The sequence below is a fragment of the Dryobates pubescens genome, chromosome 22 (genome assembly GCF_014839835.1).
Source record: "Dryobates pubescens isolate bDryPub1 chromosome 22, bDryPub1.pri, whole genome shotgun sequence".
Classification (NCBI taxonomy): domain Eukaryota; kingdom Metazoa; phylum Chordata; class Aves; order Piciformes; family Picidae; genus Dryobates; species Dryobates pubescens.
The window spans coordinates 4,291,516-4,309,364 of NC_071633.1; the positions used below are offsets into that span (position 1 = coordinate 4,291,516).

General features: G+C 45.1%; 1 protein-coding gene across 1 annotated transcript in view; it reads left to right on the forward strand.

Annotated features, from left to right (window-relative positions):
- Positions 1-15,316, forward strand: part of SLC6A5 (solute carrier family 6 member 5) — a 33,805-nt gene extending 18,489 nt beyond the window's left edge. Inside the window, exons 14-16 of the mRNA XM_054171661.1 lie at positions 8,043-8,143; positions 12,690-12,857; positions 15,161-15,316. Coding sequence (XP_054027636.1) covers positions 8,043-8,143; positions 12,690-12,857; positions 15,161-15,316 — 425 coding nt within the window. The remainder of the gene's footprint in view (positions 1-8,042; positions 8,144-12,689; positions 12,858-15,160) is intronic.
- The last annotated feature ends 2,533 nt before the right edge of the window (positions 15,317-17,849 follow it).

Sequence of the window (17,849 nt, forward strand, 5' to 3'; positions counted from 1 at the left end):
GTCAGAGACTTCCTGAGCCAGAAGTGATATCTTTGTATTTAATAGATGTTGGAGAAGAGGAGGCTCAGGGGAGACCTTATTGCTGTCTACAACTACCTGAAGGGTGGTTGTAGCCAAGAGGGGATTGGTCTCTTCTCCCAGGCACCCAGCACCAGAACAAGAGGACACAGTCTCAAGCTGTGCCAGGGGAAGTTTAGGCTCGAGGTGAGGAGAGAGTTCTTGAGAGAGAGCGTTGTGAGCCATTGGAATGTGCTGCCCAGGGAGGTGGTGGAGTCACCATCCCTGGAGGTGTTCAAGAGGGGATTGGATGTGGCACTTGGTGCCATGGTTTAGTAGTCATGAGGTGTTGGGTGACAGGTTGGACTTGGTGATCTTTGAGGTCTTTTCCAACCTTATTGATTCTATGATTTATGTTCATTTTACACATTCAGCCTTCCCTTTAGCCCATCTGTCTGTAACACAGAATCAAGACTATGCAGCTGCTCATTCATTATGCATAGTGGCAATACCAGTTACATGAATTCATGTTAGGAGGAAGATGCTTAGCTATCATAAAGCAGTGCAATGATTTTGATGCTACTGTAGCTACACCAGTCCAGAGCAACTTGTCTAGTGCTTCCAGGGAAATTGATCCTTGGACGTATGATCTCAGATGGTAGTGGTAGGAAATGTGAAGGTGTCCCTACATAACATGATTAATTTATGCCTGGAGTGTGGTGATGCCACTTTAGACTTGTCTTCATAAGCAAAGGAAGATTTGAAACTTGGTGTTAAGATAGGATAGAATAGAATAGAATTAACCAGGTTGGAAAAGACCTTTGAGATCATTGAGTCCAACCTATCACCCAACATTATCTAATCAACTAAACCATGGCACCAAGCACCCCATCCAGTCTCTTCTTAAACACCTCCAGTGATGGTGACTCCACCACCTCCCTGGGCAGCACATTCCAATGGACAATCTCTCTTGCTGGGAAGAACTTCTTCCTAACATCCAGCCTAAACCTCCCCTGGCACAGCCTGAGACTGTGTCCTCTTGTTCTGGTGCTGCTTGCCTGGGAGAAGAGACCAACCCCCTCCTGGCTACAACCTCCCCTCAGGTAGTTGTAGACAGCAAGAAGGTCTCCCCTGAGCCTCCTCTTCTCCAGGCTAAGCAACCCCAACTCCCTCAGCCTCTCCTCACAGGGCTGTGTTCCAGACCTCTCCCCAGCTTTGTTGCCCTTCTCTGGACAGGTTCCAGCAAGTCAGGATGAGAAAGATAAGATTGTTTCCTCCCTCCCTCCTCCTCCTCTGTCTGTGGAGAGCATGCCTGTGCTAAAGTACTGTTCTCACTCTTCCTGGCCAGCATCCCCAGTTTGTGCCAAAAAGATTGCCCCATTTTGTGCAAGATAAAAAGTGCTTGCTTAGAACATTTTAAAATACACCCCCCTACACTACTTAAATCTGTTGAATTTCTTTGTTCTGTTTGTTTTCAACTAAGAGTGAAGGTAAATAAGGAGCAAACACTGGCTCTGTTCCTCCTCTGAACGCTGTGTGGCACAAGCACTACGAACCTGCCTTTCAAGATCAGCATTTTATTAGGCTTGGAAGCAAAATTGCTCTGGCTAGTGCCTGCTTTGCCCAGCAAATTCAATCTCTTCAAACACTAACTTTTCTGAAAAACATCAAACAATACAGAAATAGTCACAACACTGCAAAGAAAGGACTTGAATAGAGGAGAACTTTGGGGTTTTTTTCCCCCCCTTAGTTGCATATTACTTTAATGTAATCAGAGGTGGGAAAGATCTGCCGATTACAAATCATCTTTCCCTACTTCCTGTACCAACTGATTGTTAATCAACAGATGTTAGCAAAGCCTTTGATGTAAACTAGTGCAAAGATTATTGCCTGGAATTAACCTTTTGCTAGATTAAAGAACTTCCAGTCTTTTACACACACACACACACACACACACACACACACACACGGAGCAATATTTCATAGAATCAATAAGGTTGGGAAAGACCTCAAAGATCATCAAATCCAACCTGTCACCACAGACCTCATGACTAGACCATGGCACCGAGTGCCACATCCAATCCCCTCTTGAACACCTCCAGGGATGGTGACTCCACCACCTCCCTGGGCAGCACATTCCAATGGCCAATCTCTCTTGCTGGGAAGAACTTTCTCCTCACCTCCAGCCTAAACCTCCCCTGGCACAGCTTGAGACTGTGTCCTCTTGTTCTGGTGCTGCTTGCCTGGGAGAAGAGACCAACCCCCACCTGGCTAAAACCTCCCTTCAGGTAGTTGTAGACAGCAATAAGGTCTCCCCTGAGCCTCCTCTTCTCCAGGCTAAGCAACCCCAGCTCCCTCAGCCTCTCCCCACAGGGCTGTGCTCCAAACCTCTCCCCAGCTTTGTTGCCCTTCTCTGGACTTGTTCAAGAGTCTCAATGTCCTTCGTAAACTGAGGGGCCCAGAACTGGACGCAGGACTCAAGGTGTGGCCTAACCAGTACTGAGTACAGGGCAGAATGACCTCCCTGCTCCTGCTGGTCACACTGTTCCTGATGCAGGCCAGGATGCCATTGGCCTTCTTGGCCTCTTTGCAATCATTTGCTCGATGAATGTGGCACAGCTACTTCTGCTGCATTGGAGCTACTTTCGTAAGGACTGTTCGTAGCAGTGCAGCTTGTGTATTTGTGATTTATATGTTGTAAACACAAGTTTGCTCCTGCTCTTGTTGTATTCCTTCAAGCAGTGCTTAAAATTGGCATAATACATTTTCAAGCTCTGACAATTGTGGTTTTACACTCCACTGACACCTTTCTCTGTATGCTCGTTCTCCTCATAGCAAGCAGGTTGGCACAATAGTGGCAGGTGCTTTTATGAGGGAATAAATCTGTCTTTAGCCCTTGTTACACGTTCTGCTTGCTGAGCTGCTTGAGATTTTGAAATTAAAAAGAGGCACACTTGGCTATTTCCTTGAAATCACTTCTTTTTCAGTAGAGCCAGTGCTTCATAATCCAGGGAAATGCTGCTTGTTGGGTGTTGGGTTTTTTTCATTTCACATGCTGGTATAGATGTTTACTCTGCAGTTGTTTAGATTGTGATGCATGACTGTAACAAACAGAGCTGTAGCTATTAGAATCATAGAACCACTAAGGTTGGAAAAGACCTTTGAGATCATTGAGTCCAACCTATTACTTAATACCTAACACCTCCTGACAACTAAACTGTGGCTTCAAGTGCCACATCCAAGCCTTTTTTGAACATCTCCAGTGATGGTGACTCCACCACCTCCCTGGGCAGCACATTCCAATGGCCAATCACTCTTTCTATGAAGAACTTCTTCCTAACATCCAGCCTAAACCTTCCCTGGCACAGCTTGAGACTGTGTCCTCTTGTTCTGGTGCTGCTTGCCTGGGAGAAGAGACCAACCCCCACCTGGCTACAACCTCCCTTCAGGGAGTTGTAGAGAGCAAGAAGGTCTCCCCTGAGCCTCCTCTTCTCCAGGCTAAGCAACCCCAGCTCCCTCAGCCTCTCCTCACAGGGCTGTGCTCCAAACCCCTCCCCAGCTTTGTTGCCCTTCTCTGGACACGTTCAAGAGTCTCAATGTCCTTCTTAAATTGAAGGTCCCAGAACTGGACATAGGACTCAAGGTGTGGCCTAACCATCTAAATGATTCATTTAATCATCAGCATAATTCCCACTGTTACATTTTATAACATGAATACAAATGCAAAGCTCCTTGTGCCTGAGCAAAGCGCTGCTGGGAGCTGAAAAGACATGACCTGAACTTTGTTCCCACTCCTTCCAGACTTGTCTTTTTGACAACCTGTTGCTGGGAAGGTTCATCCCCAGAGTGAGTGGTAACTGCTGGAGTGCATTTGTGGCAAGTGTTAGCAATTTTGAACACTTTACCTGTGGCAGGAGTAGTTGTCTGTCTAGGTTTGCATTCTCCTTTTTAATGGATTTCCTATCTGCACCACTTATGAATACATCATCCTACTTTAGAGAGTGGAGATTGAGATGTGAAATAGGATGTATCATTTATTTCCCAAAGTTATCCAGCAGGCCTGACTGATCTGAGAGGCAGAGCAGCTATACTAAGATGTAATCTGTGTTCTGTTAACTAAAGCAGCCTTTGCACTTTTCTCTGCAACTTGACAAATCTGTTTCCAGCCTTTCACTGAAACAAGCGCTGTGTAATCCCTGTATCTGTTTACAAGCATGTAACTCCTGAACTGACAATATTTAGAAGTAGCTGAGGCTGTGAATATCAACCAATGATTCCAAGAAAGGACTACATTTTTAAATTGGAGTTTCAATGAAATCTCTGCAGATTTTCATGAAGCTTGCATGAATATTGGAGGCAGAAGTCCTCGTTAACTCTCCAGATAGGTACACCCCCCTTGCAGCAGCAAGTGTAGCTGGAGCAGGAACACTTGGATGAGCTTTCAACTTTGTGGCAAGACCCTTCAGCTCATAATTTGCTGCTGAAATTAGTTTGAGACTGGTTTTGTTCCCCCCACTGCCCTGCAGGACTGACTGCTCTGTGAGCACCTCCCAGGTAACTCTCTACAGAGACCTCGACAGGCTGGACAGATGGGCACAATCCAGCGCTATGAGATTGAACACATCCAAGTGCTGGGTTCTGCACATTGGCCACACCAACCCCAGGCAGTGCTACAGGCTGGGGTCAGAGTGGCTGGAGAGCAGCCAGGCAGAAAGGGACCTGGGAGTGCTGGTTGATAGTAGGCTGAATATGAGCCAGCAGTGTGCCCAGGTGGCCAAGAAGGCCAATGGCATCCTGGGCCTGCATCAGGAACAGTGTGGCCAGCAGGAGTGGGGAGGTCATTCTGCCCCGTACTCAGCACTGGTTAGGCCACACCTTGAGTCCTGTGTCCAGTTCTGGGCCCCTTAGTTTAGGAAAGATGTTCCTTCTGTGGAACATGTCCAGAGAAGGGCAACAAAGCTGGGGAGGGGTTTGGAGCACAGCCCTGTGAGGAGAGGCTGAGGGAGCTGGGGTTGCTTAGGCTGGAGAAGAGGAGGCTCAAAGGAGACCTTATTGCTGTCTACAACTCCCTGAAGGGAGGTTGTAGCCAGGTGGGGGTTGGCCTCTTCTCCCAGGCAAGCAGCACCAGAACAAGAGGACACAGTCTCAAGCTGTGCCAGGGAAGGTTTAGGCTGGATGTTAGGAAGAAATTCTTCCCAGAAAGAGAGATTGGCCATTGGAATGTGCTGCCCAGGGAGGTGGTGGAGTCACCATCACTGGAGGAGTTTAGGAAGATAGTGAATGGGGAGCTTGGTGTCATGGTTTAGTTGATTAGATGGTGTTGGGTGATAGGTTGGACTCGATCTCAAAGGTCTTTTCCAACCTGGTTTATTCTACTCTACTCTACTCTACTCTACTCTACTCTACTCTACCTGCCCTACTCTACTCTACCTGCCCTACTCTACTCTACCCTGCCCTGCCTTATCCTACCCTACCCTGCCCTGCCTTATCCTACCCTACCCTACCCTACCCTACCCTACCCTACCCTACCCTACCCTACCCTACCCTACCCTACCCTACCCTACCCTACCCTATCCTATCCTATCCTATCCTATCCTATCCTATCCTATCCTATCCTATCCTATCCTATCCTATCCTATCCTATCCTATCCTATCCTATCCTATTCCATTCTATCTTCTTGTTCAATTTCTAGATGTTTTTGTTGCTATTTCTTATCATAACACAGTTTCTTAGTTTTTCTCTGACATGTTACCTGCCTGAACTGGCTTACTCACTGCTCACACTCTGAGCTGGGCCCTTAGGGCTGCCCCAGCTCCATCTAGCCCTGCTGCTTACTTAGGGCTGCACCAGAAGACACTGAGTATTGAGCCACTGCTATTTTTAACTTTCTTAATTCTGGAAACAGCCAGGTGGATAGGTTTATTTCTCCTTGATATCAACAGAAAGGCCTCAAAATTAGATGGATCATGCCAGGGGATTATCCCTTCTTACATTCAGCAGCAGCAGTAGCTGTGGCTGACTCTAAGGGCCATAAGAACATGAGGCAGTTTATTACTTTTTTCCCCCTTACTTCACGACTTTTCTCCAATATGTAAGCTCCATCCCTGTCCCCACATCACAGAAGTGAGGCTAAATGCTGTAGAATAGTTTCTTTGTGAAACTGAAGTGGCAGAGATGATCACAAAATTGGCCCAAACTGAAAATGTTTATGGGATGGAGGAGCTCAGCCTCAGACCCCAGAAGTCCCTTTTCTTGTCACCCTTAGAAAAGCTGAAACAAATGTCAATTTTGGGGTTTGGTTTTGTTACTTTTGGATGGGTTGAGGTCTCTTCCAACCTTGGTGATTCTGGGTGATTCTGTTTTCACTAGCAGGGGCCATTTCCCTAAAGAGCTCTGTAGAAGAAGGGTGAAATTCAGTCTGGCAATCTCAGCTTGGCAATAGCAGCTGCTGGGCCAGCTCACCTTCTCCAGGGACATGGCACAGTCAGGGACTTGGCTGCAGAGACAGCTAAAATACCCCTTTTCTACTCTTGTGTGTTTTATTAACTCAAGTAACTTTACAGATGCAATCAATACAATAATCTGAGGAATTAAGCTGTCAGTCGATCTGTTTGTTCAAAGGACATTGAATAGAATGTGAAATGTTTACAGGTCCTCTCCAATACTTCACAGTATTTCTTACATAAGAGATGGAGAAATAGAAAGACCTTGCCTGTTTCAGTGTGAAGTGATACAGTTTGTACCCCAGCCATGCAGTAGAGAAGCTCAGATGTCATCTGTGCTGAAATACAGCTGCAGATACTAATGAGGTTCATCATCACAATGAAGTAACAAGCACAGACGTAATTGCAGCTACTAATCAGTAAGTTTGCAGATGATACCAAGCTGGGGGCAGGAGTTGATCTGTTAGAGGGTAGGAGAGAGCTCTGCAGAGGGACCTTGCCAGGCTGGACAGATGGGCACAGTCCAAGGGCATGAGATTGAACACATCCAAGTGCCGGATTCTGCACATTGGGCACAACAACCCCAGGCAGTGCTACAGGCTGGGGTCAGAGTGGCTGGAGAGCAGCCAAGCAGAAAGGCACCTGGGGGGACTGGTTGACAGCTGGCTGAAACGAGCCAACAGTGTGCCCAGGTGGCCAAGAAGGCCAATGGCATCCTGGCCTGTATCAGGAACAGTGTGGCCAGCAGGAGCAGGGAACTCATTCTGCCCCTGTACTCAGCACTGGTTAGGCCATACCTTGAGTCCTGTGTCCAGTTCTGGGCTCCTCAGTTTAGGAAAGATGTTGAGTTGCTGGAAGGTGTCCAAAGAAGGGCAACAAAGCTGGGGAGGGGTCTGGAGCACAGCCCTGTGAGGAGAGGCTGAGGGAGCTGGGGTTGCTTAGCCTGGAGAAGAGGAGGCTCAGGGGAGACCTTCTTGCTTTCTACAACTACCTGAAGGGAGGTTGTAGCCAGGTGGGGGTTGGTCTCTTCTCCCAGGCAGAATAACCAGCACCAGAACAAGAGGACACAGTCTCAAGCTGCACCAGGGGAGGTTCAGGCTGGATGTTAGGCGGAAATTCTTCACATAAAGAGTAATTGGCTATTGCAATGTGCTGCCCAGGGAGGTGGTGGAGTCACCATCATTGGAGGTGTTTAGGAAGAGACTGGACGGGGTGCTTGGTGCCATGGTTTAGTTGATTAGATGGTGTTGGGTGATAGGTTGGACTCAATGATCTCAAAGGTCTTTTCCAACCTGGTTTATTCTATTCTATTCTATTCTATTCTATTCTATTCTATTCTATTCTATTCTATTCTATTCTATTCTATTCTATTCTATGTACAAGCACATTTTGGCTTTAATTCTTAGGAAGTAAATATTATACTGGAATGGTATAGTCTCTTTTGTTTTTTTAACTGTATGGTTAGATCCTGCACTGAAGTTTTCAACCAACAAGTCAGAATTAGGCTTTGTAGTTGGACACAGGGGAGATCACAAGAGCTGTGTTGCAAGCTGCAGCTGGTTTCTTTCACACCTAATTGCATTTTCATTTCCCATTTACAGGATTGCAGAGGTTTTGTGAAGACATAGAGATGATGATTGGATTCCAGCCAAGTAAATTCTGGAGAGTCTGTTGGGCGTTTGTGACCCCAACTATTTTAACAGTAAGCAAGAAGCTTTCAAGTGTCTTCTCCAAAGGGGTTTTGTTGTTGTTTTCTTCACCACTCATGGGTAATATATGAATCAGGGAACACATGATGGTACTTTTGGGTTGGTGAGTCTCCATGTGCTTCTGTGGCAGCCTTTCCCTCTCTGTGCAAAACGTGCCGTTGCACAGGAGCGTTTCTGGTTATTGCATGCATGTGTGTGTGTATGTAATGAATGTGTATGGATGTACACAGACAGAGGAGGAGAGGAACTTCCATGATCCTCTTGTCTGTTCTCAGGCTGAGCTAGGGAAAAGCCATTTAGTTGTTTCATAAACTAACCTGAGAAACATGATTTGGAATGTCTTCTGTGGACAAAGCTCTAGCTGCAAGGGTTGAATGAATTATGTTCTCAGTAACAAATACAAATCATGGAATGATTTGGGTTGGGAGGGATCTTTGAAGCTTGTCTAGTTCAACCCCCCTGCAATCAGCAGGGACATCTTAGAATCATAGAATCATTAAGGTTGGAAAAAACCCTTTAAGATCATCAAGTCTAACCATCAACCCAGCACAACCACTAAATCATGTTCACACATTTTTTCTGGACACCTTCAGAGATGGTGACTCCACCACTTCCCTGGTTCTTCAGCAAGATTAAGTTGCTTAGAGCCCTGTCCAACCTGACCTGGAATGATTCCAGGGATGGGGCTTCTACCATTTTTCTGGGCAATCTGGACCAGTGTTTCACTGCCCTCATTGTGAAAACATTCTTCCTTGTATCTAACCTAAATCCTTCCTGCTTTAGTTTAAAACCATCACCCCTTGTCTTGTCACAACAGACCTTGCTGAAAGTCTGTCCACAGCTTTTGTATCAGCTGAGCCTTTTATGCACGGAAGGGCCACAAGAGGGTCTCCCCGGTGCCTTCTCTCCTGCAGGCTGAACAAACCCAACTCTCTTTTCTTCATAGCAGCCTCCTGATCAACGTTGTGGCGTGCTCTGGACCCGATCCAGCAGCTCCATGTCCTTCACGTTCCTCCAGGTTCTCTTTAGCAGCCTAGCCCGGCCCATGCGGGGACGGGACGCCGCGGGGCTGTGGCCCATTCACATGTCGCTGCCGCACCGGCAGGTGGCGCTGCGTGACAGCGGCTGGCAGCGAGCGCAGCCAGGCCTGAGGGGACGGAAGAGGTGGGGGGGACATGGGTGATATGGGGGACGCAGTTGCCTGTGTGCTGCCCTTACACTAACCAAAGCGGTTTTAAATAGGAAATGAGATCATGTTCTGATTATTTTTGTGGTTCTTTTTGCCCTCCCCCCGTTTTCCTTCTCTCCTTCCCGAGTTTTCCTTCTCCCCCTCAACCTGTTTTCCTTCTCCATCCCCCAGTTTTCATTACCTCCTTTTCCTCTTCCTCCCTTTTCTGCTTTTCTTCCTTTTTAAATCCTTCCCCTTCCCCCCTGTCTCCCTATTCCTTTCCCCTGTTTTTCTCCCTCTCCCTTTCCCCTCCTTTCTCTTTCTCCCTTTCCCCTTCTCCCTTTCCCCCTTTTGCTTTATTTCCACCCCAAAACCTGAAACAAAGCTTTACTTCAAAGTTAGATCACCACTGTGGTAGTTTTAGGCTATGCCTTTAAAATTTTTTCACAGCTCTTGAACATCTCAAAGATGACTCATTCTCACTTTTACCATTCCTACATTTACTATCCAGGTCTCTAACACGTTTCCTTTATGTTTTAACCTAGGTACTGATACAATCTTTAATTGCATATCATGTTTGGCACAAGAATTAAATAATCCTTTTAGACATTTAAAAAGCTTTCATCCTGGTAAGTCAGACCTGGTGCAGATCATACAAAGATGATCCAAAGGCTCTCTGCTGTAAGGACAGGCTGAGGGAGCTGGGGTTGTTCAGCCTAGAGAAGAGAAGACTCTGAGGGGACCTTAGAGCAGCCTTCCAATACATGAAGGGATCCTACAGGAAGGCTGGAGGACTCTTCATAAGGGTGTTTAGAGACAGGACAAGGGGGAATGGTTTGAAGCTGAGGGAGAGTAGGTCCCTAGGAAGAAGTTCTTCAGTACCAGGGTGGTGAGACTCTGGAATAGGCTGCCCAGGTTGTGGATGCCTCCTCCCTGGGGCTGTTCGAGGCCAGGGTGGATGAGGTCTGGAACAGCCAAGTCCAGTTGAGAGAGCGGTGTCCCTGCCCATGGTGGGGAGGTTGGAGTGGACAATCTCTGAGGTCCCTTCCAACCTAAGCCATTCTATGAAAACCACCAAGCCACCTTGCACCAGGATTTTATGTTTCATCCCTTGGCCTGAAACTCCTCAGGCTTGGACCACACACGTGCCAAGATTATCAGTATTTGTGTCAAGTTTTAAAAGCTCATCATTTCCCAGCAGTGCTATGCAGTTCCTACAAGTATTCAGAGAACTTTATGTGCAAGGTAAGGAAAATTATTAGGCTTTCTGAAAAGAGAGACATTTTGAAACAGTAAGTATGGTGTCAGCTGGGTGAGGTGAAGAAGCAGCACGGTGATTCCGGTCCTCTGCAGTTACTTCTTCCAGAGAAGCTGTGTTTTGGGTTATGTGCTGGGAAGTTCCTATTTGTGCTGTTGTTTAGTGCTGCTCAGACATTTGCAAATGTTTTTATTTCTGGGGAAAGGCTCTGGGTGAAGTTAGTAACTTTGTTATTGTTAATTCAGGAAGGAGGGGGATAATATCTGTTCTGAATACTGGGAAAGGTTATAGTGTTTGCGGACAGGCAGGAAACGTGTGTGTGGAGAGACTAATGAGTTTTGGTGAGCTCAGCAAAGTCCTGAGTTGTGAGGAAAAGGTATTTTCTATGATGAGAATAATTCCTCCAATGGGCATAATGAAGATGGTCTACTTTCCTGCATAGATTTTCTTTCCCAGTTGTCTTCTCTGAAGTATAGCATTGCCATGCATGAAAGCCAGGTAGATCCATCTTTCCTACCCAGTGGCAACTATTGTTTGATTGTGACAATATATAGGTATAAGCCTGAAAATTTCTCTTTAGAAGCTTAAAGACATAGCCCTGTTTAATCTATAGTATTAAGAGAACAGAAGTGGCAATGTATTTTTTCCCCCTTTGAGTGCCTGGTTAAAAATGAAGGTGTGGCCACAGAGAGAGTGATTGCCCATTGGAATGGGCTGCGTGGGGAGGTGGTGGAGTCACCATCATTGGAGGTGTTTAGGAGGAGACTTGATAGGGTGCTTGGTTGCATGGTTTAGTTGATTAGGTGGTGTTGGATGATAGGTCGGACTTGATGATCTTGAAGGTCTCTTCCAACCTGGTCTATTCTATTCTATTCTATTCTATTCTATTCTATTCTATTCTATTCTATTCTATTCTATTCTATTCTATTCTATTTTTTTTTTAACCAACTCTTCCCCCCCCCTTTTCCTTCCAATGGCTGTACTCAGGAGACTGCCTTAGACCCCCTGTAAGGCTTTTCTGCCAGTTGCTCTGCTCCTTTGTTGATCCGACTTGCACTCTTAGCTACTGCCAGTAATCATAACCAGGGAACATAAAATTTCGTTTGTCTCTTAAGAAAAGCAGGTTTGGAAAGCAAACGAGGTCAGTTCAAACTTGCATGCTCTGTTGTTGTTCCCTCCAAATGTAATATTCAGTGAACTTATGGGGTGAGAAATAAATTGACACTGATCAGTCGTAACTCAATTCTTACGCGATGGAAACAGACAAAGCAAAACTAAGCAATATCTTCTTTTCTGTTATTGCCTCTGTAAAGCTAATATTTGATGCATGTGGATAGGCTAATATTAGACTTTCAATTACTCTGTATCTCTGGAAGTAAAACTGATCACTTTCATACGTGCCTTCACCTAGTTATACGGCGATAAATCTTCGGTGTGCAATTATTGGAAGCACAGGCATTTCCCAAAAGTTACTGAATTATGCACAAATGTAAGCAGATATATTGCTGTTCATACAGTAAGTGAAATGGAGTAACTTAGCATAATCACATTAGGTAAAACTGCCAATAGACCATGTAATAAAGCATGTTACCCTAGGGGCAAGAGTCTAATTTCAATTCTTCTGGTATAAATACAGTGATTTTGGGGGGATTTTGTGAGATTTCCCTGAAGCTCATTAGATTCAGGCCCTGACCTGTTTATTACAGCTTGTGGGAGCTCCCTGCCCTAGATGTATGGGTTTTTCATGTGTGTTCCTTTGTATCAGAACAAGAGGACACAGTCTCAAGCTGCACCAGGGGAAGTTTAGGCTGCAGGTGAGGAGAAAGTTCTTCACAGAGAGAGTTGATAGCCATTGGAATGGGCTGCCCAGGGAGGTGGTGGAGTCACCGTCCCTGGAGGTGTTCAAGAGGGGACTGGATGTGGTACTTGGTGCCATGGTTTAGTAGTCATGAGGTCTTGGGTGACAGGTTGGACTTGATGATCTTTGAGGTCTTTTCCAACCTTACTGACTGTGTGATTCCATGATCAACTCTGTGTGTGGATACTTGCCACTTGTGGCATGCAGGCTCGTTTTGCTTATTCAAACATCTTTGTTTTCCTTCCTTGTTTCCAGTTTATTCTTTGCTTCAGTTTTTACCAATGGGAGCCAATGACATATGGAGCTTACCACTACCCAGGCTGGTCCATGGTGCTCGGATGGCTGATGCTGGCCTGCTCGGTTATCTGGATCCCTGTTATGTTTGTGATAAAAATGCATCTAGCCCCAGGCAAATTTATTGAGGTAATTCTTCTGTCTTTTTGCTGCATAAAAATATGGTCACAGGAGACTGTCTGGTTTACTTTACATTGATTTTTGTGATATTGAATGCCTGATAGCACTAAGATTACATTCTGGCAAGCCAGTTATTGTGTTGCAAAGAGATGCTCAGTTGATTTAAAATGCAGCCCTCTACTCCCTGTTCCACAGCAAAATGCTCCTAAATTGTTAAGTGATTGCTTTCATGAGAACTAGGAGAAGTTATATGTTTCATAAGCCCTGGTATGGTGTTACTGAGAGAAAGATGTTCTAGATTTTGTGGGCCTTCTTGCAAAAGCAGCATGTAGATGTAGGAAGCATCAGCTGCTGATGTGCACCGTGGCACATTGAGCCCAGCAGCCAGTTCTAGGTGACATCCATCAGGGGTCACCTGTTTGCAGATCATGAGATGGTCAGGTACCTGAGTCACCTGGGATGCACTCCTGGAGGCTGTGCCGCTTGATGAAGTTCAGGAATAAGATGTATGAAAAGAATTCATGCTCGACAGCTTAAGCCACTCATTATACAACTTGGCTGGCAATCTTTTTTTCCTCCCCTTTCTTCACCTCTTTGTTGTTCTTGAATAAGCTGATTCTCTCTGGTGTCTGGGCTTAAAAAAATTCCATGTGGCACTTTCTTTTTTCAATGCTGCTTTGGTTTATTCCGCAAATCAGATTCCTGCCACTTCCCTTCCCCGCTCCAGAGACGTGGCAGTCCCCTTCTGCTCCTTCTCTCTGTGCCTTGGCCCTGCCTGTCATCCTGCTTGTCACCACTGTCACTTCCTGGCTGTTCCCATCCCACTGGTTCCTCAGTTCCTTGGAAGGTGTGGTACAGCAATGTCTTTCTCATGTCAGCATTTCATCCCTTCATTGCCTTCACCCTGTCTTCTGCAGAAGTTCAGAGCTCTTAGTTTTTGGCCTTTGAGGTTTTCTCAGCTCTGCCCTCTCATCACTGCATGCTGCTTGTGCTGCTCCCTTCCTTAGGAAAAGGAACAGAGACTTGACTCCCCTTTTCATAGCTGCTTTTGCAGTTCAGCTCTCCTGCAGAACCCATCGGGGCTGTTACGCTCCTCAGAAGTGAAAAGGAGAGAAAATGTGCTGAAATAGAATAATCTTTTTGGTCTCTCAGTATGTCACACTACACACACCTAAGGAAAAAACCCATGCTTTTCTGCTTCACACAGAGCACAGGAATTGAAGTGGTGGGACACCCTGGGGAGAGCATCCAAATACAGCACTGGCACTAGGGCAACAAGACCACTTGTCAGCCCTTATGTAGTGCACGTTGGCATACACAGGTCAGGAGAGAACTGTTCCTGCTGGAAACGAGCTAAGGTGACATTAGGCTTGCTCATCGTCGCCAAAGTTTCTCTCACTGAGACAAATTGATCTGCTTCACATCTTCTAACTTGTATCTGCAGCACTGACATACATGTCTGGCCATAAAAATAGGGTATTCTCCTTACTGTCCCACTAGTAGTGCCCCTAGAAGAAATACCCCAAAGTTGGACCTGTGCTGGAGGGGCTTTTGCTGAAGCCTGGTATCTCCTGAATATTGGAGGCTGCTGCTTTAAATTATTATGGTTGATTTGGGAGGTAAGAGCTGCAAACTGGTAATTAAGCAGAGATTAAAATAACTTATAGAGAGGTCTGATTCACTTTATTAGGTAATAAACATATAATTGTTCCCTCTTAAGTCATCAGAAATATGTTTTTTTTCTTTTTTTTATCTGTGAATGCACTGGATTATAAATTCAATAAAGAAACCAGGGGAAAGATTAGAAGAGGTTTATTTTTGTTGTCTGCCAGGTTAATGTTCTCCTCTTTCTTTTGGTCTGCAGATAGAAATCAAGCATTTTGTCAGCTCAGAAGTATAGTCTTTGTTCATTCACAGCAATGTGCTCCTTAATTTTTGTATATATATATTTTTTTTGGTCATCTGTATACTTTTGGGAAATCTGCTATCCAATTATTTTAATGCACTTACCCACTGCTTAGACCACTGGGCTAAGTAATTGTGCACATGTCCTTCAGTAAGTGAGCCTTGCAATCTGCAGCGGTGGTTCTGAGCTCCCCTCATATGGTGGTGGTGGGGAACTGTATAATTAAAATCTGGGCGCTTCACCCTCTATCAATCCTGCAAACTTGGTGCAAAACAAACACTGAGCAGTGGAGCATCGCAAGGCCATCATCAATAATCTTAAATGAGCCTGTGCTCATTCCTTCTGCATTGTAATTCTGCTCTGTAACTCCGAGTGAGACTCTCTTTTTCTCTCCCCCACGCTGCAGCGGCTCAAGCTGGTGTGCTCTCCACAGCCTGACTGGGGTCCGTTTTTGGCCAAGCACCGCGGTGAACGTTACATGAATATGATTGATCCACTGGGAACCTCCTCCCTGGGACTTAAACTGCCAGTGAAGGATATAGAACTGGGGACCCAATGCTAATAATTATGATGTGGGTGGCAAGAATGTCCAACTTTTCTGGTATTTTCCCCCTCCTCAGTTTGTTTCTCCCCCTGCTTTTTCTTTTCCTTTTTACAGTGCCTGAAAGTGGTTGCTTAGGAAAGTAGGACTTCCTGTTGCATGCCATGGGGAAGACCTTAGCTAGACTGCTTCCAGGTGTGGGTGATGCCCATGATGTTGTCTGTACCTGCTGAAATAGCAAAAGCATGTTGTGTTACAGGTGACATGCCATCATTTTACTTATTCATTTTGTCAGGGAATGCAGAGATAAACAAAACACAGTGGGAACAATCTGCTTAGGGCAATTATACAGAATTGGACCCATTTCACACGAGGATCCCTGAAACAGGCAGCTATGATGGGAACCAGGATTTTGTTAGCAGTGTAACTGAAGAGAAGTAGAGCCCTCAGAGGGGGTGGGAGTGAGCAAAGAAGGAGGTCTCCTGCAGTCCTGGTATAAATACTTACGGCTCTCGCAGTAAGCAGAGGCCCTTTTTCTACACTGACAGCAGACCTTGCCTCGTTGTGTCTGCACACTTCTTTTATGATTTATACTGAGGCTGAGGACTTTTGGAGACCCTTTAAACAGCATACCAGGGAGCAACATATGGGATCAGAACAGAAAAGCAAATCTCTTTGATCTTTTCAAGGAGAAAAATAAAAGCAAAATGTAAAGGACTAATAATTTGAGACTGGGGCTAACCAGCATTTGAGTCTAGGAAATGGTGCCAGACTGAGGTGTGTGGGCATCACTGTTTAAAGTGTGTTTCTTTTCTTTTCCTATGTTTCTTGTGGTGATGTGATACCTATAAATTCAGTTTGACAGAGAGTCTGAAACCTTGCTCCACACTAAGTGCAACTGTGCTTTTTACTCACTCCAATACTCTGAACATCGTTTTCCTTGTTTCTCTGCTTTTGTTTACAGTATCTCCTCAAGAAGCCATCATATAATTTGTGCCTAACTTTGTATTCCTACAGTGGTAAGTGTAGTCTAGTTACCACCTGACACCAGTTCTTAGAAGTTAGATGTGCTGTTCAACTTTGTGACTCCTTGTTCATTCTCCTAGAAACATCTTTCTATCACCTTTAGATGATGTATTCTTCTCTTTCAGCCAATGGGGAAATAGCAAAGCCCCACTTGTCTATATATTATATATATAGCACAGAAAATATCTTCAAGGTAGTATTCTCTCCAAAATGTACATAGGGGTTTTGGGTTGATTTTTCCTTTTTCCCCTCAATTTAATATATTTTCATTAGATGACCTCCCCAAACACTACAACAATCACCCACTGCAGTCATCCACACAGATGCAATATGTGAGGGGAGAGAGGACAATTCAGTAGTAGATGGCCATTGTACCATTACATAACAGCAGCAGGACATCCTAGATCATTACATGTTAGACATCAGGTAGAAGTAGTGATACGAATGCTAGACTTAAATAGTTTTGTTACCTACCAGGCAGAGTCAAAATAGAGCTTTTAAAGAGTACATTTATTTACCTGAATAGAAAATTAGCCCAATTTATTGTAAATGCACTAGAATGAGGGAGAAAAATATATCTTCAACAATTGGCAAAACTGTAACCTTTACTATCTTGTTATATGCTATACATACTTATATGATATTTTTTAACTGTGATCAGTGTTCATGTAGTGTGTACTAGTGATGTTTTCTGTCCCTATAAATATCAATCAGTGTAGAGATGGTGAGCTTAGAGTAGTTTAGCCTGTTTCCCCCCTTCCTACACACACTACTGTAGTAGCCAGTAAATGTTCTTTCCTTTCAGGGGACTGTTTCTATCCCATTCTTTTGTCTGTCTGTCTTCATATTACAGGGTCTCAGGTAAATCTTCAGTTAATGTGTGTCTGTAGATCAGTAGATGTGTTGTTTCATCCCACTGAAGAAAAGGAAACAAAAGCTAAACCTTAATGTAACACTTCCACAAATGGTTAACTTCTTTTCTGTGTGTGTGTGTGTGTATATATATATGTATATTAAATATATTAATCATTTTGCTGAACTTCCTCTTTCACGGGGCAATTAGTGTTGCCAGTTCTAGGCACTGCTGGAGACCTTTAATCCTCATGCAGGACAAGCCAAGCACCATCAGGGGTTGTCACTGAGCGAGGTGAGGGCAAATTTTGCAGCATCTTGTGCTGGCTCTTGAATCTCCGCTCCATGGGCTCTGTCGGTCCCTGTCTCACATGGCAGCAAGATGGGACCCTTCTGTGAGCTTCTCTGCCTTAAAGCTGTGCCCCCTTGCTTCAGCTCTGCCAGCTATTTTAATAGGGGGCTTTCTATTCTTACTTCTGGCTTTGCTCCTCCTGGCAGAGGCAGGTCTGAGAAGCCATGTCCTGCTTGATGTAACGAAGGCCCATAATAAAGACCGGCTGAAGATTTGTCTCCCACACGTGCATGGGGCTGAGGGGCCTTCTCTGGGAGAAGAAAGGAACATAAGTTAACACCTCTGATGGGAATTAGGTACATCTGTCAGGAGAAATAGCTTTAG